This window comes from Halichoerus grypus, chromosome 13 (assembly GCF_964656455.1).
Source record: "Halichoerus grypus chromosome 13, mHalGry1.hap1.1, whole genome shotgun sequence".
In the NCBI taxonomy this organism is placed as follows: domain Eukaryota; kingdom Metazoa; phylum Chordata; class Mammalia; order Carnivora; family Phocidae; genus Halichoerus; species Halichoerus grypus.
In genome coordinates this window covers 14,378,908-14,402,518 of record NC_135724.1, presented here as the reverse complement: position 1 = coordinate 14,402,518, position 23,611 = coordinate 14,378,908, and the positions used below count along the sequence as shown (strand labels likewise).

At 43.6% G+C, this 23,611-nt stretch overlaps 1 protein-coding gene across 12 annotated transcripts in view; it reads right to left on the bottom strand.

The window, feature by feature from the left end:
- Positions 1 to 1,594: 1,594 nt before the first annotated feature.
- RNF152 (ring finger protein 152) overlaps positions 1,595 to 23,611 on the bottom strand; it is a 73,669-nt gene continuing 51,652 nt past the window's right edge. For all 12 annotated transcript variants that reach the window (XM_078060227.1, XM_078060222.1, XM_078060228.1 and 9 more), the window contains one exon: positions 1,595 to 9,368. In XM_078060227.1, coding sequence (XP_077916353.1) covers positions 8,598 to 9,209 — 612 coding nt within the window. In that variant the 5' untranslated portion in view covers positions 9,210 to 9,368 and the 3' untranslated portion in view covers positions 1,595 to 8,597. The remainder of the gene's footprint in view (positions 9,369 to 23,611) is intronic.

Below are 23,611 nucleotides of genomic sequence, written 5' to 3'. Positions count from 1 at the left end.
GGAAGAAAGAGAGACTGAATCCAATTACAGCTATATCATTTTCTGGGTCAAGTAGAATTGTGCAAAAGTTTTCAAACCTATAAAAAGAAGAGCAGAGGCTCAGTCAGGTTCCAGGATCAGTTCCTTTCCCCGCAGCTGCCATTTCCCCAGCCTAGTGCTACACTATGTACACTGAACATGGGTTTCTCTTCAAGAGTCCTCGCTGGAAACAAAAGCATTGAGAAAACTCATGCATTGGCAGGTAAACAGGCTTTCATTTCAGGAAATTTGGCCGAACATTTGGAGGGGACGCAGATGTAAGGACTGAGGCGGAGGGTGGCGGACAGTGGATGCCGGGCCTGGCTCCAATCACTCCCTGTGCATCCTCTACCATCCCCTCCAGACCCTCGGTTACTCACACGCAGTACCCCTTGGCAGGGAGGGGCCAGAATGGCAAAGACCTTGGAGTTGACACAGGATCCCCCCCCTTCTTCCAACCCTACACCCAGAGGCAGGAAACTTGCACTAGCTATCCAAATAGAGCCTCATCTGAAAGAGGTTGCCAACATGGGCCTCCCCAGGCAAGATATGCTTGCAGGGCTCTCCTGTGTCCCCCTGTCATTTACCCCAATTCCCACTAAGTCTACAGAGAAGTCTCTAGATAAGGCTATAGGGACAATCCAGTCCTGGGCATGGAGGAGCTAAGACCTGGAAAAGCTAAGGTCTTTAATAGATGCCTTAAATGCCTTTCTGCCCCTTTTTAGAAAAGCTCAAGCATGCGGAAGCAGTTACTATAAGGGAATCCCTACTGGCCCCAACACACACACACATGCCCGCTCACTCTGAGATCAGAGAAATCCATATGAGAAATTCTAAAATATGTGAAATAAATTTCACATTTCCAAAGATCTGGACTCCCTAGTACAGAGCTTGCTTTTTGGTACAAGAAATGGGTATTGAATCACAGTAATCTCACACTTTTAAAACTATGGGGATTGTTTTTTAATTGCCCAGAGAGCCAGGTCATGCTTATACTAGCATGCGTTATCAGATCATTGATAACCCCTTAAGAAGGATTAGGCCACTTGCTAAACTGAACTGAAATTCACTGATGTGATCCAGAGTTACTGAAAGACAGGATGCTTTTATCAAAAAAGGCTCTCCCAAACACTCTCTGTCCCACTGATGAAAATATGCATTGAAGGATACCTTTCCGGATTCAGAGCCAAGAGGCAGATCACACTGCCTCTCACTACACGAGCGCCTATGTGAAGTTGTTCTACACATAGTATAATAAGATGGTCCATCTGGGGCCTGACACACGCAATGCCATTTCTAAACAGGAGAAGGAGAAAGGTAGGGCCACCGGAAGTCATGAAAACTCAAGTTACAACACCATCCTTGCTATTACTCATTACAAATGCGCTCTTCGGGTTCTTGGAGGAGGCACTTGAAGGTCACCTCCGCTTAAAATTCTTGGCTCAGGAGCTCCTTGTTGCTTTATTACCTAAGTCTATTAAAATTCTTAGAGTAGCTGATGATGAAAATTCCAGCCAATTTTTTTTTTTCTCCATGGGGTGGGAAAAAAAAAAACAACAAAAAACCAACGCGTGAGTCTATTTGAAATCGTTTTATGAATTTTAATCATAGCAAATGTGTTTTAACAGTAGTCATAAAATCAACATTACCACATATACAAAGGACAAGACACCAGTTTGGCATACAAAAATACCATATATTAAAATTGGGTTCATTGGAAAAACTCAGGACTTGCTAAGACACCATCTACACCAGAGAGAGCAAGCAAGAATGCTTTTAAGACATTCAGATTTATAAACAGCAGCTTGATATCCCCCTTACAAAGTCAATTATTTGGCAACATTTGAACAATATTTTCTACACAGCCCAGCAGCTCATTTATTTGTAGGGCCATTTGGCCCTTTAAAAGAAAAGCTCCTAAAATAAATAATCTACATAATTGTGAATGAAACATGTCAAGGACTTGAGTTAGCCTCTGAGCAGCATTAATCTAGCCATCTGACTGGAGTATTAGTTATCAAGAGGGCCAGGGAACCCACCAGTGGACCTGGAAGACCGGCAGGAACCCTCCAGAGCAGCCGCATGGCTTATGATGGGGAAGTCTGCACCCACCCCAAGCTGACACCAGCCTCCCCTCCTGCAACTGTCAAGTGAAGCAAACAGGAACACGTGGTGGAATAAAGAAAATATAATAAATGACAACAACCAGGATTGAAAACCAAAATATTCTTGAACGAGTCTTCCCAATAGCATCAACCTACTCAAGTCGGGATACATCCACAGGCACGGGCATTGCATCCCACTGCTAAGAGGGTGTTATTACAGTTTGTCTGTAATGACTCAGCAGCCACCTCTAGAGCAGGCTCTGAGATTGTCTAGCGCGTGGACAACCCAGGCGGGCCCTCCTTGGATCCTCTCATTGGCCGAGCCCATTCCCTATAGGTCTTCAACTTAAACATCTGGAATTTAATTGTGCTTGTCTAAGTTATTCCTAGTCGTCCTTGTGTTTCTTTCTTCAGCTGGTTTCTGCCACGACTGACCTTCAGCTCCTATATATTTTGTTCTCGACCCAGGTTCCCATTACAGATTTCTCTCCTTTTATGCAACTATTTTCTCACTGTCTTGAGCACATCTATCTATTGCTATAGACCTGAGGCCACATCTCCACTGCTCCCACAGACCTGTCTCTCAGCCAGAAAAATCAGACCAGGAGTTTCCTGAACCACAGTGTACAACAGCAGCTACTCTGTCCTCCCATTTAAATAGAGATGACACCGATTGAGGTCGATCCTTGCTCCCCTCCCAGGGGACATCTTCCTCCTCTTTTTCCTCCTTCTTACAGCCCATGCTCCTTTACCACCCTCACATTCAATCGTCTACTTCCAGATTCTCAAAAAGCAAATGTCAAATTAAAAATGGAACATCCCCTTTGGAAAACTCTTGTTGGAATAACCCAGTAACTCACAGGGAGAATACAGAAAACTTTCACACAGGCTACTAGCCCTACAGCCCATAGTGATGAATTTAGAGCAGCGTTCTAGAAGAACAGGGACAACTATAAGAGAGCACCCCCAGAAAAACAAAGAAAATGCATGCTGTTGCAGACTTCAAGAGACTCCTCTGTACTTTGCCCCAAATATTACTGATTGTCCCTAAAAAGATCATAATATGAATCATATCAAAAATCTTACACTAGAGTAATAAAGTCCAGCTAGCGAGATGAGTGTTTTCAAGCACCACTACATCATTAGTGAGATCTACACAGTGGGGTACCCCAGGCAGTGAATCCTGAAAAAAAAAAAATCCCTTGGTCCAACTGTGCAAGTAAACTTGTGCCGAAAAATTGGAGCCATGCTGCAAGAGTTCAGGAATAATGGTACTCCACCCATGATGCCTGAACAGAGCCAAAAAACAAGCCATTTGAAAGACAGAAATTAAATGCCCCACCTGCTTATGTTCTTCGATCATCAATGGCTTTCCAATAAAATGTATACAGTAGAACCCACCTCTTCATATGCTTGAGGTCTCAGGGGTTTATTCATCTAGACATTCCCAAAGGTGGTTGGTTTGATATAATGTATGCAGCCCATAGCATTTGTTAAGAAATTAGTATCTAAATTCAACATTATATAACCCACAAATTGGAAAGCATGACTAACAATATTTTTTACTTGATTTTTTAACTCCTGTTACAGCTAAGTCATGTGTGTGTATCTACCTATATGTCTATACCTATATGTGCAGACAGAGATATGTGTATTTATATATAGTGAATCGTGTCAGAAAAAAAATCAATGGCTTGAATTTCCACTTATTTTTTAGAAGTATTTCATGCTTAATAATATTTAACTGATCTTCATTGCTTTTGAGATAGACTACTACTTTCAACACAGTTACTGAATTTTCTTGATTACTTCATTCTTTTTTGGAGCTTCTGTTTTGGTAAGGGTTATATTGTAAGTGATATTTTACTGGGAGTGATGAAAATGGCAAGGAACAGTCTCTACTTCCAGGTCAAGGATGACAGATCAACTGACTGGTGACACGACTTGTGTGGAAACAAAACGCTGACTGATTGGCAGCATCATTCTTTTAGGAGAAGATAGAAATTCAAACCTTTTCGATATCACTCCTCTCATACCAATAACCTCTGGACCTCTAAATTCCTCTTAAGTCTAAAGAAAAACGACCATTTTGGCAAAAAAAAAATTAAATAATTTTAAAAGCTAAAAAGGTCATGCCCACTGACGAGTTCTAGAAAAAAAATTCACCAGATTTTGCTAAATTGACACAAATGCATGTTTACGCTACATTCAGCAACAATGAAAAGCAGACTAGCCAATGTTGACACAGCACAGGATTTCAAATAAAGCAATGGGAACTCTTCAAATCAAAATCTAGACCATAATAAATATCATACTACCAGGAAGAGTCTCATCTTTCTATGAAAATATATCTCAAACTGAATTTTCTGCTTTCCTTTACTCACTTAAAAAGCAATTTTAGTAACTTTAACAACCCTCAAGTCTTTAAATTCCATGGGCAATGTTTTTTAATGTAAAAAAAAAATGCCTCTGTGCAAGGCTGCAAATTGGCAGTTTGTTCAGTGATAAGGGATAAAAGGAAAACCAAACAAGACGACAAGTGTCAAATCTCACTCTAAAAATAGTACCTCTGTTGTAGTCTGGTATCCGAAAAAGGATGCCCACATGTGCCCACACCAAACACGACGACGAGCCGGCAGACTTCAGGGGCAAACAAAAACCCTCTATGAACACTGCAAAACATGATTGCTCTTACATTTCACACCTTACTCATGCAGTGATGAAGTCTGGGTGAGATGCTCGAAGTGAAGAGGAATTTCATTAGGCTTTTTTTTTTTTTTCTCTTTTTCTGTAACATTTACTTTTTGGCCATAAGACCCTAAACACAGTTTCACAGTACGGGTCATGCATGGCTTGCGAGTCACAAGTTTTTGCAGCTACTGTCTACTATTTCTGGACAATAGATTCACATGCAGCTAATGATCCCAGAAAAGGGGCTTCATAAAGCACTCTTTAAGCTTCACTGACCATTCTTTGGCCCAAAGTATGGAAGTAATAACCCCAAAAGGCAATCGATGAATTTTATTTTATTTTTTCAATCAATGACTTTTAATCACCATACTTGAGATATACTTTTTAAGCCCAGAAAGGATTTTTTTTAGCCAACTGCATGTTACTAAACCACAAACTGTCTTCTTAGCCTTACTCTGTTAACACTCTCATGTTCGATCCTACTGTGCAACCCTCCAGAATTACACGATCCGATATGGTAGCCACAGCCAAAAGTGAGTGACTATGTTTAAATAACTTAAAATGAAATAAAATACAAAATCCAGTTCCTCAGTCGTACTAACCCCGCTTCAACTGCCCACTAGCCAATGTGGCCGGTGGCCACTATATTGGACCGCAAAGGTCATAGAACACTTCCATCATTGGAGAAAGATCTATTGAACAGACTAGATCTCAAAGGCTGCACCAGCACATGGGTTAACCTTCAATGGACCTACTTTTAAGTCATGCTCGAGACTGAACTTAATTATATTCTTAAAGAAAATACCTTTTAGCTTTCTAATCATAAAGTATGACTGAAACTGAGAACCAATTTGCCTTTTCATCACAACTTATGCCCCAGGTCATTATACAAAAATTTCCCAAAGACAATGCTTTTTGATAGCATACTCGGTTGGCTCTACGTAACATATTAAGCATTCTCTCGCTTATGTCAAGATCATTAATAAAGATGAAAATTCATGCTTCTTAAAGTTTACTATTTACACAACACTCATTGTCCTTTACATAAGGGGGGGGGAGCAAATGGTTTGCAATTGTAAAAATTCAAATCACATCATTTTTCTTAAATGTCTATACTCATCCTTTCATTTCCCAGAAAGGTAGATGCTAACTAAAACAGATATATATATTTAAAAAAAACAAAAAACTAAAACACTATTTAGTAAAGGGAATTCATCCACTCTCCAAAAGACCATAGCCCAATAGAGAGATCAACAGGCCTAGGAAGGAGCAAGAGAAACTATAATGCAGTTCTTGTCTCCCTTTTGCTGCAGAATTACAAGGGGCCACATACCTCTGTGGGCCTCCATGGATTCATGTACAAAATGAAGCCACCAGAGGTTGCTTTCAGCTCTGAATTTCTGTGCTTTCAGTTGTGATTTTTTTAATTGATGTGCAACTGTGAATTCCGGTTGATTGTGTCACTGGACTTTTGTCACACGGGGTAGATGAATTGCTAGTGTCGTGGGGAAATGCCAGAAGAGGCCAGCAGGATGGGATGCCAACTAACATGAAAACATCAAGTCTACAAAAATTCTATCTGCAGGCTGAGATAGGACGCACACAAACATACACACACGTGTGCACAACTGCACACTTTAACAAGCAATGCACAAATAACTGCAGGCAGAATCCATTTAAACAAGATTTCTTAGGTCAGTAAGATGCACACACAAAATTCTGATTTTGGTGTTATTGTTACCTTAAATTGTAAAGTCAAGAATCTATCACAGAGCCGATTAATTTTGCACTGCTTCACTGCAGCTCTAGCATGGGATTGTTTTTAAGTTACGTGGACATTTTTACTCTACGGCTTTGCACTAAGAAACACAGGGCGCTCTATCGCCACGCACATTAGTGTCTATGTACAACCTACTTAACACGTAGAACTCTAGGACATACTACACTACAGGGCCAGTCATTTCATACTGTACATAAACAGATGTAGATATCATTCACAAAATTAACTCAAATATGGCCTGGCTGAAAATTGCAAGGGTCAAGTCCATTTGAAATGTAGCATTCTTAATGCAACATTTTCTGTGGGGTTTTTTCCTCCGAGAGGAATAGAAATTAGGTCAGACATGCATCACGGCAGCCTGGCAGAGTCTGAGAAATCAACACTAACCCAACAGTATATTATGTTACGTAATAAGAATAGTATTCAGCTAATATGATACCTAAATTATTAATACCAAATAAATCCTAGATTATTTGTTGTATAATGCCCAATAGCTTACACAATAAAATGGCATTTTAACCTGATTTCTACTTTGAGCTCTCAAATACACTCGCTTCATGAATTCCATAAAAGAAATTAGAAGAGAATTGTAAAGCTCACAGCTTTTTCTGAACACACACACATCCAGGCACAGGAATTTACCACTTAACGCCAGCAGACCTTCCTTCACCAGGGTCTGTAGACCACTACACACTTAAGAGTATTTGAGAATTTATGATGAACTGATCCACTTAGATTGGGAATGTGAGTTGTTAGTTTATCTTGTCACTTTTCTCAATAAAAACATATTTTGAAATACAAGAGATTTTCTCACTTATACCAACAAGAAGAAACTGGAATCCTAACGGTTTAACTTTCACGGAACATCTTTCAAAAAGCAATCATGGACTGTCTATTAAAATGTCAGTCCAGGTTTGTCATCAATGAACAACACTCACGTCTATTACAATACCTCCAAACTGGGAGAAAAGACAGAATCTTCTGTTACTTTCCATTTGTGCCTCACAGAATACAGGACTTGAATACACAGAAGAGGAGCAAATGTTGGAAGTGACGGGTGTGCGACACTTCACTGGGCAGATCCCGGTGCCCAAGAGGTGGCCACCGAGTCAGACCCTGGACTCATTCAGGCCCACAGTCTTACTCCTGGGATTCTTCTGAAAAGATTCAAAACCTGAGGTAAGTCAAATGACACACACATACATGCACACACACACAAGTACACAATATTTACATTTAAAATTCTTATTTCGTGAGATGGCTTGAGAAAAATTGGCATATAGGGTTCCTGTGGGATTAGGCATTTCTCATTATTACTCAGTTTATTGCTCCCCTGTTGGGCTTTCAGTTCAATAAACACATAGCAAGCTCTAATTACAAGGGAAGAAAAATGAAGGTATGTAACAAAACACAACACACTGGAAACACTTGTTCAGACGTTTTCTCCAAAAAAAATGACCGTCCACTTCACTTATTTTAATTTCAGTGCCATTCAAAAAGTATAAAAAGCCTCAGCAACTAAATGAAGACTGGATTTCCATTAAAAAGGGGAAAGAAACCAGCACTGCACGTCATTGCTGAATTTTTACGTGGATTCTCAGGTTTAATTCTACTTGTACACATAAGCATCTCTGTTTTAATCTACCACATTTAGAGATCACATTGTATGCACTTGCACGGTTTAACGTCTAAGTAGAGTAGGTCTATCTCGTAACATGATTTTGACAAATCATAAATTACAGTCCATTTAATAAATGATTATGAGGATGCATGCAATCGTCTTCGAAGCTGTTGCCACCAACACTCAGAATGATTTGCCCGGTATCTCGCTGAGACCTCACGTCTGCCCTTCGTGTCTGTCTCCGGTTAATCAAGTGGTAGCCCAGAGGCCATGGCTGGCACCAAATGATCAGCGTCGCCCCCCATCTTCTCGCTGCGATCCCATCACCAACACCTGCTCAACCCCGAGTTGGCACCCACGAGAGACTTCCCTGCAGCCCTGTTCAGCCACAGGAGATCACAGTGAAGCGCTTAGAAATGCAAGACATGTTGTGCAGCACGATGCCCAGCAGGAAGACGAGGACGCAGGCCACCAGGATCACAGTGCACACCCCAGACCAGGTGGAGCTTTTCGCCACACCCCGCCTGTCTGGCTCCTCCTCCCCCGCCTCCGGGGGCGCCCCGCCCTGCAGAGGTTGCTGCTCGGCGGGGACGGTCACCACGGTGACGGCCTTCTGCTGGCTCCCGGGCAGCAGGCGGCAGCTCATGTCTCCCGGCAGCAGCGCTCGCTCCTTGGAGATGGGCAGGGGCAGCATGTAGCACCCATTGCTGGGAAGTTTGATGAACACTGGGGTGTGCTCGGACGCGTGCGGGATGGCGATGACCGCAAGGACCTCGGGGTCGTCGGGGAGCTGCGACACGGAGAAGCCCGGGGGCAGCTTGGTGATGCCCCGGCACCAGGGGCACCTCACGTCCTTCTGGCTCGTCCTCATCTGCTGGAGGCACACCGAGCAGCAGGTGTGTTTGCAATCCAGCAACTTGGGCCTTCGCCGGGGGCTGTAGTAGTTGAAACAGATCTGACATTCCAGCAAGGAATCTTGGGAGAGCGTCTCCATCGCGGCCGTGCCTGTGGCCGGGAAGCAGGAGGGCCAAGGCCAAGGGGAAGGAGCTTGTGTTCAGGGGCCGGCACTCCCACGCCTTCCTTCTTGTCTTTCCAAAGTCGTCAGGTGACCGGGGAGCTCACGGACATAGAGCATACTCAAGTGTGTTCATTTCTGAAGAAGATAAAAAAATGCAGAAAAGTTAATGATTTCAAACAAGCTGAGATGTCAGCACATCTGCCGGAGTTCAAAAGTCTTGACACTGGGTCAAAAACGTAAAAATGTCCCACTCGAGAGAGATTACAGGAGTTCCTTGGGTGATGCCCAGTGGAAGGTAAAGGAGTTGTCTCAGGCGGCTTCTTAGGGTAAATACTTTGCTCATTTCTAAAGGGAATACCTTCATGGGGGTAACACAATGCCCCGTATTTCATAAAGAGGGAGTCTTGATTCTGTTTTGTGTATTTCGGTGGACCCTGGCTTGTTCTTCTAAAATACACGGGAGAAATGCTCTTGTTTCCAATAACTTTGTAGCATCTCCTAGAAGTAAATTTCTTTCCTTAGACCCTCTGGTCTTCTTTTCCTGACTCTACTTACCCTCCTGTAAGTATTCATTGCCAGATTCAGGCACGACTTCCCAAATCTAGTGACTCCATGTAACTAACTAGTTCGCTCAATTCCTCTCTCATAGGAAATTAAAACAATGCCGCCAAAGAAGCACACACAGGCATCTGGTTGTTTTTGTTTTTGTTTTTTTCCCACCAAGTCATTGAAACAAATTCTTGTCACTTGGTTTTAAAAGAGACAAAAACTCAAAACAACTGCAACAAAGACCAGCGGCAACAATGAACCTTCAGGCAGCAGGGGTCACAAAGGCACACAAGGACCCCTAGTATTTTTCAGTCCGTTCTTTTAATTGCATTACTATTTAGGCTTGCACCAAGTAACAGGACTACAAGCAAATATTATTAACTCACCAGTCAGAATCAAGTATTGTCTAGCAAGAGGCTGTCAGTGAAGACTGGCAAGCACCGCCCCACCAGGCAGCCCCCCACCATAAAACAAAAAGAGTGCCAGCCTCCTGGTTGAAAGAAAGCAAAGTAACTTAGTTCAACTTAACTGGGGTGTGAGGAACCCAGTGTTTCAGTGAAGGCTGCCCAACTCTGTTTCCTATTGAAAGCGTCCAAATTACGGGTCTCTGGATGGAGTCACAATGACTCTGGAAAGAACTACCCAACCACTATTGTAGAAATAATTGCCAGTCATTGAACCCCACCCACTCCCAGAGCCAGGAGCTAATAACATGGAAAAGCTCCAGCACATTTCTTAAAAAGCAAACCTTCTTTTTCTAACTTCCCTTGTGAAATTAAGAATGTACTCCTTGCCAATGATATGATTTGTTAAAAATCAAAATTAGAAATGCAGAAAAAGCATAAAGCAAAAAATAATCACTGGTAAAAGTTAACAATGACAGTCAAAAAGAGCAACATAATTGTAAAACATTTTAGCTGTAGTAAGAGTGCCTAGATTAAATTACTGAAAGTCAAATATAGTAATACAGCATTCGGAAAGTTCATATCATAATCAACTGCTTATCTAGCTACTAATTCAAGAATTTTTTATAGAATAATTGAAATTTGCTAAGGGTAGAACTCAACTGTTCTCACTGAAAAAAATATATATATGAAGTGATGGACATGTTAATCAGCTAGATTGGGGGGGTGCTTTCACAATGCATATAGCAAATCACCACCATGCACACCTTAAATACCTTACACTTTTGTCAGTTATACCTCAATAAAGCTGAAAAAAAGTAAAAATTAAAGATATCTGTGGAGCATATCAGGAACAAAGCACAATGCTAGCTAGCTACTCTAGGGCATCAAGATGAATCAGGTCCAGATCCTACTCTTAAGCAATTTCAGGTTAGCTAAGAAAGAAAACATGAATAGATTTCCTCTTCCATTCATTTATTCATTCAAATTCTTATTGAACATCTGCCATGTGTCAAGCATCATGGTATTTGTTTTTGTCCCTTGTAACTCAGACCTTGTCACTGCCCACAAGAAACTCCCAGCCTAGCGGTAGCCAGTTATGCATGTAAACAGTTGTAATATAAATAGAGAGTGATACAAGCCATAGAGAAGCCGGAGGAACCAGGGATGGCTCAGTGAAAGACCTGGATATGGAGAGGATTTGGACATGTAAAATCAGGGGGCAGTTTATTTTCAGGTTCGGAAATCAGTGTGAGCAAAGGAAAGAGGGTGAGCAACTACAGAATTATTTCTAGACTCAACCTGTGGCCCTGGCTAGACGATTTTTTTCTTAGTTACAAGAGTAACTTAAAAATGCCCCCTCTAAGAGTTTTATAGTTTTAGCTTTGATGCTTAGGTCTTTGAAACAGATGCCTTTTTAATTTATTATTATTTTTTTAAGATTTTATTTTTCAGTAATCTCTACACCCAAAGTGGGGCTCAAACTTACAACCCCGAGATCCAGAGTACAGGCTCCACCAACTGAGCCAGCCAGGCACCCCCAGATGCCTTTTAAAGAAACAAAATTCTTACAGCACCTGCAAGCACCCTCCTGCTGGCCCAGCCGGAGAGCACAGTCCTGCAGGGAGGGGAGAGGTGAGCATGGCCAGGCACAGACCACACACCGTGGACAGCCTTGAGTGCCAGGCCAAGGATGTGGGGCTTTCTAGCAGGTGATGGGAAAACACCAGACAGGTTAAGAGTATGAGAATGAGGGGACACCTGGGTGGCTCAGTCGGTTAAGCATCTGCCTTCCCACTCAGGTCATGATCCTGGGGTCCAGGGATTGAGCCCTGTGTGGGGCTCCCTGCTCAGTGGGGAGTCTGCTTCTCCCTCGCCCTCTGTACCTCCCCATCCCCACCCCCTGCTCATTCTCTCTCTCTCTCTAAAAAATAAATAAAATCTTTAAAAAAAAATAAAGAGTATGAGAATGATTCATTAGGGTAGTCATATTCGGGATACATTGGAAAGAACTGCTGGGAAGCTATTATAATATTAGACAAGAGGTAACGAGTCGTTGAAGGAAAGACTGGCAATCAGGATGAAGAGATGAGAGGTGCCAAGTGGTTCTAGGGAAGCCGAGTGGGATCCGGCAGTGAATTACAACGTGGCTGTACGGTGGGGAGAAGGCACAGAAAGTCTGGAGAGGAGAGTGGCATCATTAAGAGAAATAGGGATCCCGAGAGAACGACAGTGAGTTCTGCTTGGGCCATATTCCAGTTAAGGTGCTGGAAAGATATACGAAATAAGTTATGCAGGAAGATAGGAAAGAGTCAGACAAAAGCTGAAAGTGTGGGGCTGATATTGTAGAGAAGAGTCAGGTGTGGACCTGGAGACCCAGGTGATGGCCACAGAGAAGAGCTATCAGCCAGAGACAACGGAACAGAACAGAGAGACACCCTCGGGGAGCACACAGCTCCGTCTGATGGAAAGGAAGAATGGGGACAGAAGCAGAAGGAAAGCTATCAACATCTCCCAGCACACATCCCCAGGCCTGAGCAGCATAAGGGTATGGAGAGGGAACCTCGGGTTTTCGTGACCAGGAGATCCTTAGTATTTTTAAGAGTGTTTTCAATGGAGCATCAGGGAGGTGACGCAGTCGGCAGGGATGCTAGAATGGGAGCACCGGAGCCCCTTTTGAGGTAGTGCGAGACGAAGGGGCAGGCCAGGAGCTGAGAAGGCCAGGAATCAAACACTTTGTTTTGAGAACAGAGAAATTTGAGCGAAGAGAAGCAGGGGAGGCGGGAGTGCTCCAAGCTTCAGGCTCTGCGCTTTGCTGTCCAACGCCGTGACTGCCAGCGACAGGTGCAGGTGAAGGGAGCGTGTGGAGCTTGGAGAGGGGAGAGCCGACAGACTTCTGCAGTGGGGAATGCGCAACGGAAATCCCCAGTGGGCCAGTAGTTACGGTAGAACCTTCTAATTTCAGACCCCAGGTACGGAATGTATTCTTTCTTAAAATCCAAAGGCAAAACACAGGGTTTGCTGGTGAATCTCGGCAAATGCTCCTCTCTATCCTTAGCGTTAAAGCCCAGGGACAGAGATAAGGCCACAGCGACAGACCACAGGGAGATGTGAATGTGTGTGGATGGGAAGGATTGACTGCTTGGAGCTATGGAGGCAGAAATGACAGAATTGGGGAAGGGTAAGAGAAAAAGCACAGATTCTTGCAGTTTTATGAATTTGGAGACAGCTTTCCTTAACAATGGCGCTCAGGACTACCACCTTCAAGATACATGGAGCTGGGACAAAAAATATTTCTTGACACCAGTACGGAAACAGTGACCATCGATTTACTACCCTTCCTTCCTGCCGTATTCTTTACCTTACTTCCATATAAAAATGTGGGAAGCAGCTTAGCAGAGGAGGAAGAACAGAGGCTTTGGCCTCAATGAAATTTGGGTCCAATCCTTGCTCTATCACCACCAGCTGTGACACCAGAGCGAGTCACTGAACCTCTAGAAGCCTGCGTCTTCACCAGCTAATGAGGGAAAATGGAGCTGTAGCGGAAGTCAAGTGAAGGGCTCGAGGAGCGCTGGTGTTATCTCCCTCCCTCCCTCCTGACTCCAGACTCCTTCCAGTGCTGTGTGCCATCTGCCCAGGGAGCTCTCCCTGGCTCTCAAAGAACTGCCATTTTGAACAGCTTGGGAGGAAGAATGCAAGTGTTCTCCTTGGCCCTGCCCCAAGACCTGCCACACCATCATTTTTCAACAAAACCAACATGCAATTTTATTCATGAATTTACGTTCCAAGTAATGTTCACTTAATTGGCGTTGAGCTCCCTTAAAACTAGATTATACTACTCAATTTCCAACTCTATCCAAGTAAGCCTAGGCCCTAGGATAGAGGCTGAACACCAAAGCAGAATGGGGAAACAGTTCCTATCTTCCACGCTTAGCCACTCAAGCCATTTTGGCAGCAGCATCTCTGATTTATCCGTGGACGTGTTCAGTATGAAGCCAGCCTATACTGTATTCCAGTTTATTTTCCGCAGCATAATTAGTAATGATGATGATTAGTTAGGTAAAGAGAAGAAAATTTATGAGCCTATGGACCGAAGCTAATGATGAATCATCCCTTTTCCTTTTCTTCGGAACCTGGAAAGGTGTGAGTCAATCACAGAAGAAAGGGAATGCAAACAAAACCCATGTAAGCTGGAACATAAACTCGAGTGCCTGGTCAAATGCATCATACACAAGGCACACACTGGCGAGAGCCTCAGGAACCAGAGTTTGGTGTTATTTCCTTACTGGAGCAAGATATGGCAGTCAAGTAAAACACTCATTACATTTAAGAGGAAAGGGCACTTCACTGGAATGCATACAAACAGGTGTATACTGAAATATGTTGGAACAATTTATTTTGAAAGAATCTGAAAAACCAGATCACAAGAAGAGAAATAGCCCCTGAAGGAGGACATTCTCAAAATAATTATGGTTTATAATAAGATAGAACTTACTTTCAAATATTTTCATAAAACAGTACTTAGTTTCATAAATGAGGTCAGTAGTACAATATAAAGATAAAAGGCCTTGAATAATCACTGAACGCAGTCCTAATGCATGCCTTGGTTTAAAATGCCTTTAAAAAAAAAAAAGATTTGTTTATTTATTTGAGAGAGAGCAAGCACGCGGCGGGGGGGGGGGGGGGCGGAGGGAGAGAGAGAGAGAAGGATAGAAGCAGACTCCCCACTGAGCGTGGAGCCCGATGCAGGGCTGGACCTCATGACGCTGAGATCACAACCTGAGCCTAAATCAGATGTCGGGCACTCAACCGACTGCACCACCCAGGCACCCCTAAAATGCTTTCCTTGGTTTCGGCTCAGGTTGTGATCTCAGGGTCGTGAGACGGAGGCCCGCATTGGGCTCCCTGCTCCTCTGAGTCGGCTCGAGATTTTCTCCCGCTCCTTCTCCTTTGGCCCCTTGTTCACGCGCGCCCTCTCTCTCTCACTCTCTCTCATATAAATAAATAAAATCTTTTTAAAAAAAATGGATTGAGATTTGTGTAACTAGAGGAGGCATGATTTGGGGGGGGAAATGCCAAGAACTAAAGGGTTGTGTATGTTGCTATTGTTTGGGGGCAGAGGATATTCGATGCTTTACCATATTGATACATGTTCACAAAATAAAACTTCCCCCTTTTTTTAAACTATATAATTTTTTAATAAAGATTATTTATTTATTTATTTGACAGAGAGACACAGCGAGAGAGGGAACATAAGCAGGGGGAGTGGGAGAGGGAGAAGCAGGCTCCCCGCTGAGCAGGGAGCCTGATGCGGGACTCGATCCCAGAACCCCGGGATCATGACCTGAGCCGAAGGCAGATGCTTAACGACTGAGCCACCCAGGCGCCCCTAAACTAGATAATTCTAAGCACCTTTATAAAAGGTGTGGGCATCATCATACTATGAACTTAGTGGGTGGTAAAGCAGCACAGGTCTCCAATACTGAGTTTGTATAGTCCCAGTTACTTTTAGAAGTCCAGGCACATGAGGATAAAAAAGCTGATGAAATAAATAATCCAGATAATTTTATTCTGCTTAGACTCTTAAGACCTTTCATACATTCTGATTTAGATTTGTGGCCATGACATTCATTGGGAGGCCTCTCCTCAGAACTGTGGCATGGACTAATAGTGATTACATCTGGCTGACCTTGAACCTTTCCACCTGATGGTCTCCATCAGGACCTTCAATTCAATGGTCATGTTGAGAAAAATCTCAAAGTCAGAGATTAAACTAGACACTGTACTGCTTTTCTTCCTCTATTGAAATAGCACGTCTTTCTGACGCAGGCCATTTACTTCATTCTTCAAGAAAAAGTAAATATTTGAAATGGGATCAAATGAAATAATTACAATTCCATTTAATGTGGTATTTCAGTTGGCAAGACCACTTGGTTACATTGGATCTTAGCAAACAGTCTGATTAGTGGTAACAATGGGAATGGCCTGGCAGTGACCGGTGTGTCGCTGACTTCCTTCCAGTCCTCTGGTAGCAGAAAGCAATCCTCTCAGGACACAATTGCCTGATACACGCAGAGTCCAACTGGTGTTAACTGCTCTCTCTGATTTAATGGAGAAGGAGTGGATTCGAGGACTCTGACAAATGTTAAATGAGAATTCCATCAGCCCAAACTCTAATATTTGCATTGTTTCCTCCCATGGGCATCCGTAGTTTGCTGTATTTAATGATGTCAAGAATCTAGAAAGTGATTGGTCTTGGATGACCACAGGGATGCAGCAGGGAATGGTGACCCCATCTGGAGGCAGAGTGGCCTTGGTAGCAGGGGCAGGCCGGGTGGGACAGAGAGATCGTGGCTAAACAGGCAGAGGGCAGCAGACCAGCCAGAATGCCAAGGTCAGCCTTGGGGACCTGCCACACGACCCGCAGTCCTGACAGACCGGGCTCAGGACAAGCGCCAATTCTGTTCTCTGAAAATGCAACTAACCGAGCAGCTGAAGCTGAACCACGGTCTCTGGAGATGTTATTTACTTGGGGGCATTTCATTTACTCAGAAGCATTTAAGTCAAGTTGGGAAAAAGATAAATGAATGTGATCCATCCACAGTTTGGCGATGCGTATTTAAAATCCAAGTATATTGGAATCAAGACATTTTTAGGAATTAAAACCAAATTTCACAATGGCCATGAGTGACAATAACCGCTGGTTTTTGTGGGTTTGCTTCTTCTAATAGCTATCAAACAATCATTGCTCTTAGGGGTCAGGAGATGAAGATTTTAGCTCTAATTCTGCCCTAATCAGATGGGTGACCTTAAGCGAGTCACCTCTCTGAGAGCTGCAGGGTCCTCACCTAGGAGGACACTGGACTAGATGATCCTAGCAAACAGAGTTCTACTACGTGAACACAGTGCTGGGTTTCTGACAGCATGACAGAGCTGTCAGGCAATTTGTTCCGTGCTTATGATACCCAAGAGATAATTTGTAAATATCATGTTACAAGAATGTACATTTATGTGAGAGAGTGGGCAGCTAAGTAAATGGGAGGCAACTTACATTAGAAATTTCTTCCTTTGAGCACTGGGTATTATACACAAACAATGAATCATGGAACACTACATCAAAAACTAATGATGTAATGTGTGGTGATTAACATAACATAATAAAATAAAATTAAAAAAAAAGAACATCATTATTGGTAAAAACTTAAGCATTAAAATCAGGGAAGTAAAAATGTTCTCACTGCTAGGATTCACTCTTAATGTGGAAACCACAGTTAAGACAGACAAGTAGAAGAAATAAGCAGCATACCAATTGTAAAGAAACAAAGATAACTACTTATGGACTAAACAATTGTATATCAATAAAAAATATCAGGGTAAATGATCAACATAATAAAAAATAACAATACTAGCAGAAATTTGTACAGTACTGGACATGTATAGAATGTGTTCTGAGTCTGTAGACATATTAAAATACATTCTTTATAACAAAAAAAAAAAGGAAATTTCTTCCTTTGTGCCTCTGGTTCAACGAATGAGTCTAAGCAGAGCTAATGCGCTAACAGAAATAGCCACAACTTTGATTTGTAGCAACAATCCAAGGAATAACTATCTTATGTCTAATCAATAACCTTCTTAGACCAAGGAAGATATCGCTATTACCCAAACTTGTTACCAGGGTAAGGTGGTCCCAACTTTCCCTTGAAGAGCCGCCTGCACAGCTGTCCACCTCATACAGAGGTTAACCCTGGCATAAATCAGACGCTCTGCTTCACCTTCACTTGTTCTGATCACCCAGTAATGGTAAAGAAAAAGTTGCAGATGCTCATAAAAGCAGGGAAGAGATATAAAGGACCGTCAGGGGATCCCTAGGCTCCCTGGAGAGAAGGGATAATAAAAGATGCCATCAGACAGACAGACAGACAGACAGACAGGTAGAACAAAGGGAAAACGATCCATTACTCCAACTCCTAGAATTCTGAGTACAGCTGAAGGAACTGACAAGTCAGGCATATAAGTAAAGCCAAAGAAATGAAAAACGAACAAAAATCCGAAGCCTTCCCAATGGCTGGACATCTACTAAGGCAAAACATTCGGTAGGTAAACAAATATTTACTGGGAATCCATCATGTGCCAAGCATTATCCAAGACACCGAGACACTATGGCAAACTAGTGCTTTTGCCCTCAAGGAGCCTAGACGTGCACTTGAGGGAGGAGCTATGGAAAGAGAACCACAGGAGGGGATGGGTGCAGACAGAGCACTGAAAGGAACTGCTTCTTCAAGTGATCATATGTGTTCTTCAGGTGATCATGCACAGGGCTTAGACAGAACTACCAAGCAAAGAACTATCACTGTCTGTTAGAACCAGAGAGGATGCTGGAACGGAAGGGGCTACCAGCCGGCCCACTGTTCTTTCTACTCCAACGACACTGGAGAACAGGAAAAGTCAGAGGGAAGGACACCAACATTTCCTTTTATGATTAAGCATCACATCGGACCCATGTGGGCATCACCCCAGATAGCAAGGTGGGCTCTGAGCCTATAAGCCTCAAGAGAAGCAGGAGTTTGAGGTGGTATCTCAAGGCCATCTACAGACAGCCCAGTGCCAGGGAAGCACATTAGGTCATCACTGGGGGGAAGGGTCTGAGGGCTTGGAGTTGTGCATTAATGACCGTGAGGCTCTAAGTAAGTAAGCTCCCTGGAGAGCAGAGGCCCCTCTCTGCCGTGGGTCCCCATTGCCCTGCTCTTCATGTGCGGGGTAAAGGGGAGCTCTGAAGGCCCCAGACAGACTTCCTATGTATATATTTGCATTTCTATAATATGAACCACGTATGTGCATTCCCCACTTTGTTTTTTTTTGCCCAACCACAAACAGAAACCTTCAGGCAATTTGTTGTTTAATTTTTTCCCATTGTATTTTATCTTTTATCTATATCAGAGACCCTCAACCTTCTGTAAAGAGGCAGATAAGTATTTTAGGCTTTTAGGCTTTGCGGGTCATACAGGCTCGTTCACAAATACTCAACTCTGCAATCAAAGTGTGAAAGGAGTCATGGACAGCAGTCAAGGAACAGTGCCTTTACGAGAACAGGCTTAGGCTGGAGTTGGCCAACAGGCTATCATTTGCTGACCCCAGATCACCACCATTTCTCCTCAGTCCTGCCCTTAATCCCCTAAATTCAGTGTATTACTCTGGAGACACCCATCCCCACATCAGCTTCTTGCTCTAACATTAGTTATCTCAGCTGGTATCTTTCTGTCATGCCCCAGAAGGCAAAATATTTTCATAGTTATTTAGGGAAGGTAAGAGAGTATCAGATGTATAGATGCAACACCTTTTTAAATCACTGTTTTCAGACAACAGGAAGAGAGGTGAGCAAAGAACATTGACAATGACCATCATTCATCATTCACCACCATTGATGGTCCTCAATGACCATCACCCACCAACAGCAAGTGCTACGACCATTTGCGAGAACACAGAGGTAGGGTTCCAAACTTCTTTCCCACTTAGAAATATGGATCTATCACTTCGACAAAATGGGCAATAACTCTAGAATTTATCATGACCACTCCAGATTAAAGACAACCCCTAATCTGATGGAACTTCACAGAGACACAACGGTAATGCTGCCTGACTGCCTGAACTTTGGATACAATCCTGTGTTCATCTCCACAGTTATGGTAAGCCAAGAAGTAGCTGAACCAATTTAGATATGGCCAGGCTAATCTCAGCTTTATGCTGCTATCTCATGGTGCTTCACCTTTATCAAGAAGGGACATTGGGTATATTTCCCAAACACATGGAGAAGTCCTTCAAAGTGCCACAGAACATGTATGATGATGATAACTCCATTAATCTGAGACACCCTAAGGCTAGAAGGAAGTGCAGGACAGGAAAGTCTTAGCTCAATTTTATCTTTTTTTTTTTTTTTTAAGATTTATTTATTTTAGAGAGCGCATGGGGGGAGGAGGTGGGCAGAGGGAGAGAGAGAGGGAGAGAGAGAGAAAATCTCAAGCAGACTCTGCACTGAGCGCAGAGCCCGACGCGGGACTCGATCTCACGACCCTGAGATCATGACCTGAGCCACAACCAAGAGTCAGACGCTTAACCAACTGAGCCACCCAGGCACCCCTTGGCTCAATTAAAAAAAAAAAAAAATCTAAATATTAAGACTCACCTACTTTTACACATTTAAAAATATATATATTTCTTAAGATTTCTTCAGATTACCTGGAAAACATTCTAAATTAAACATTTGAAAAGAACAGCACATTAAAAACCTGGTGGGTTTTATGGATATCTCTTTAAATAAATCTATTCGGAAGCCATTCGTAAGATTATTTTCTTTGAGCAGAGAGTGTTTATTGCTGCAGTCTCCCTACCTAGCATCAATTTCGATGATTCACGGCATAAGTTAAGTCTCCAACTGAAGTTGCAAAGGATCCCCAAAGGCGCCGGTATTAAACCAAACCCAAGAAGGGCCACGGGGCGTGGGGGGCGGGGGGGAGTCAGCTGTCAGTCTGCTTGTTACGCTTCTGCTTTTTCTGGCACCCAGCTGTAGTAACTCAACAGGACCTGACCTTCCATTTAGGCAGGGGAGGAAGAAAAAAAGCACACCCCCCTCCAAACTGGATATCGAACGGTGGTACAACCAAATGCCATCAACCATTAATGCATCTTTCCTAACCTCCCAAGAAATCCAAAAGACTTCTCCTTTGCTTTCTTATATTTATTTTTAAGTCAACTCTGAAATAATATTTGGCAACAATAAAACGCACACACTTTAAACATCCAGTTCAATGAGTTCTGACAAGTATATACAGCGCGTAGCCGCTCTGCCAATCAAGCTACTTCCATCACCCCACACGGTCCCTTTGTGCCTCATCCAGTCCATCCTCCCTCCCTGCCTCCAGCTCTGATCTAGCTTTGAATTTGTAGTTTATCTGTAGGTATAGGTTTAGGGGAAGTGGCAATATTCGGAGTGTACTTTCAGATGACCCAGGACCATGTTCTGAGGAATAAGGTGTTGAACCAACTTCACATTCGTATTTCCCAGAGAAAACTACAGAGTAACAAATAGTACTCTGAATGCACTTATTCAAATACGTACTGAATACAAGGCACTATTCTGGGTTTGGGGGATCCAGAGAGGAAAAGATGGGACCCTCCCTGCAAAGATAACCATGTGATGTGGTCTGGGCTTCATGTAGGGTATCAGATGGCAATGGAAGAAGCAGCACCTGTGTCTGCCTGGGGAAGCCCGGCAAGATTTTTCAGGAAAAGGTGGCATTTTAAGCTCAGGGATGAGGCCACAGCATAAGCAAAGGCACAGAGCCCTACGTGAGGCAGTACAAGTGGTTAGGGGCAGGGATCGGAACCCGTGGCCTCAAGCAGTACTCACATATGTCTGCAAAAGGTGGTAGTAACAGCGCCTACCTCATAGGCTGTGCAGATTAAAATGCGTTATAACACAGGTAAAACTCTTAGAACAGTGCCTGCCACCCAGCTGGCTCTTCCTGGTATTATCACTACCTGATGAGGAAGGACAGGGAAGGCGTGTGCCGAGCCTGACAGACAGGGAGGTGGTAGAGTCTGAACAGCATTAACTAATCAATCAATTAAGCGCAGTACTTCCCTCCGGGCTCTGAGCCCAGTGGAAAGGCAAAGAAACAGAGTGGGGGGTTAAAATATAGCCTTGGCTTCACCATCCCAAAGCAAGACAGGAGGAAGGCCCCAAAGCCAAAATGGCGCTTCCTGTGCCTTCGCATTCGGGTTCCAATGAACACAGCAGCTGTCCCTAACGGCTGGGGAAGGTCAGTTCACTAGGTAGCAGTAGGAGCAGGGGACAAAACATGCCCCCAAGGAGGGCAAATAAGTCAGCTAGAGAGGAAGGGAGGAGAGAGAGAGAATGAGGAAGAAAAGGGGAAGGAGGGAAGAGGGGGGTAGGGGAAGGAAAGAAAGCAAGACATGGCAGGGCCCTTCCCTGTCCTCCTTGCAAACCCCCAGCAAGGGGCACTGAGAAAGGCCCAGCACCCGGTAGCAGGCAGAAGTAGCAGCTTTGATTTTGTGGGAAGCTCAGGAATGGAAGGGCGGGCCCCTCCCCTTCCTATTTCTCAGGGTTTGGATTTTATCCTGTGAGTGACAGGGCTGGTGAAGACTTCACTGGGGAGGAATATCACAATCATAACCGCATGATCTTTTCTTTTTTTCTTTTTTAACCATTTTACAGTACACAATTCAGTGGCATGAAGCGCACTCATAATGTCCGGTAATCATCATCACTATGTCCAGAAACTTTTCATCATCCCAAACAGAAACTCTTGGAGGGCCAAGGGCAGGCTGCCCCAAGACGGGCCACTCTGACATGAAGATAAATTTTGAGTTGAAAGCAATCCAAACCCAGCAGATTCAGGAAAAGCTCTTTACCTCCCCCTCAACTGTCTGCCTGTACCAGGAAGAGATGTATTCACAGAGATTCCTCTTTACCTAGAAATTTATCTGCACAACAGGGCAACCTCTGTTTTCCAAGCATCTCCTCCCACCTCCCCACTAATGGTCTTTCTCCCCTTAGTGTCCACAGACGCTACCCCTCTCCTTAGCTCACATAAGCCCCATGGTGCCTCACTGTCTTTGGGATTTCATGTCTGTGTGGATTCCCCTTATGTATGAAACTACATTTGATTTTCTCCTGTTCATCTGTCTCTTGTCAATCTGATTCTCAGTCCAGCTAGAAGGACCTTGAAGGGCAGAGGCATTTTTTCCTCCCTGACACGCAGTACTCCTGAGTAACAGTAACTCCCCACAGCCCGTGGTAACCTCTATTCTGCTTTTGTTTCTCAAGGAATTTGCCTATTCTAGGTGCCTCATATAAGTGGAATCATATATTTGTCCTTTTGTGTCCAGCCCATTTCACTAGCATGTTTTCAAGGTTCATCCATGCCAGAATGTCATTCCTTTTTATGGCTGAGTAATATTCCATTGTGCATTATTTGTTAAGGCTCCTGGGGCAGCAGCTTGGGGAATTAATTGGGACTGGTTCGGGGGGACGGGTGGTGTCACATAGGCAGTGGGGATGAAGGGAAGGGGGAAGAGCAAACAAAGAGAACTTGAGGCTGGTTAGAATTTGACAGGAGAGGGAGTGTCAGGGAGCCCTCTTGCACAACTATAGACCCCAACAGTTAAAACCAGACATAGACAAGACTGCTTAACTCATGCTCTAACTGAAACCCATGGTGCTTATTTCTTATCACACTATCTTGAGGCATTGACCAAGCTGTTTTGCAATGACTGGAACATTCTAACTGTCAGGCCAGAAAAGCCCAGATAGCAAGGTCATGCCTAGAAGACCACACCCCCTTTCTGGCCCATGATCATGTGCTGGAACACATACCAACCCCCACCTGTGATCACACGCTCCCTGCC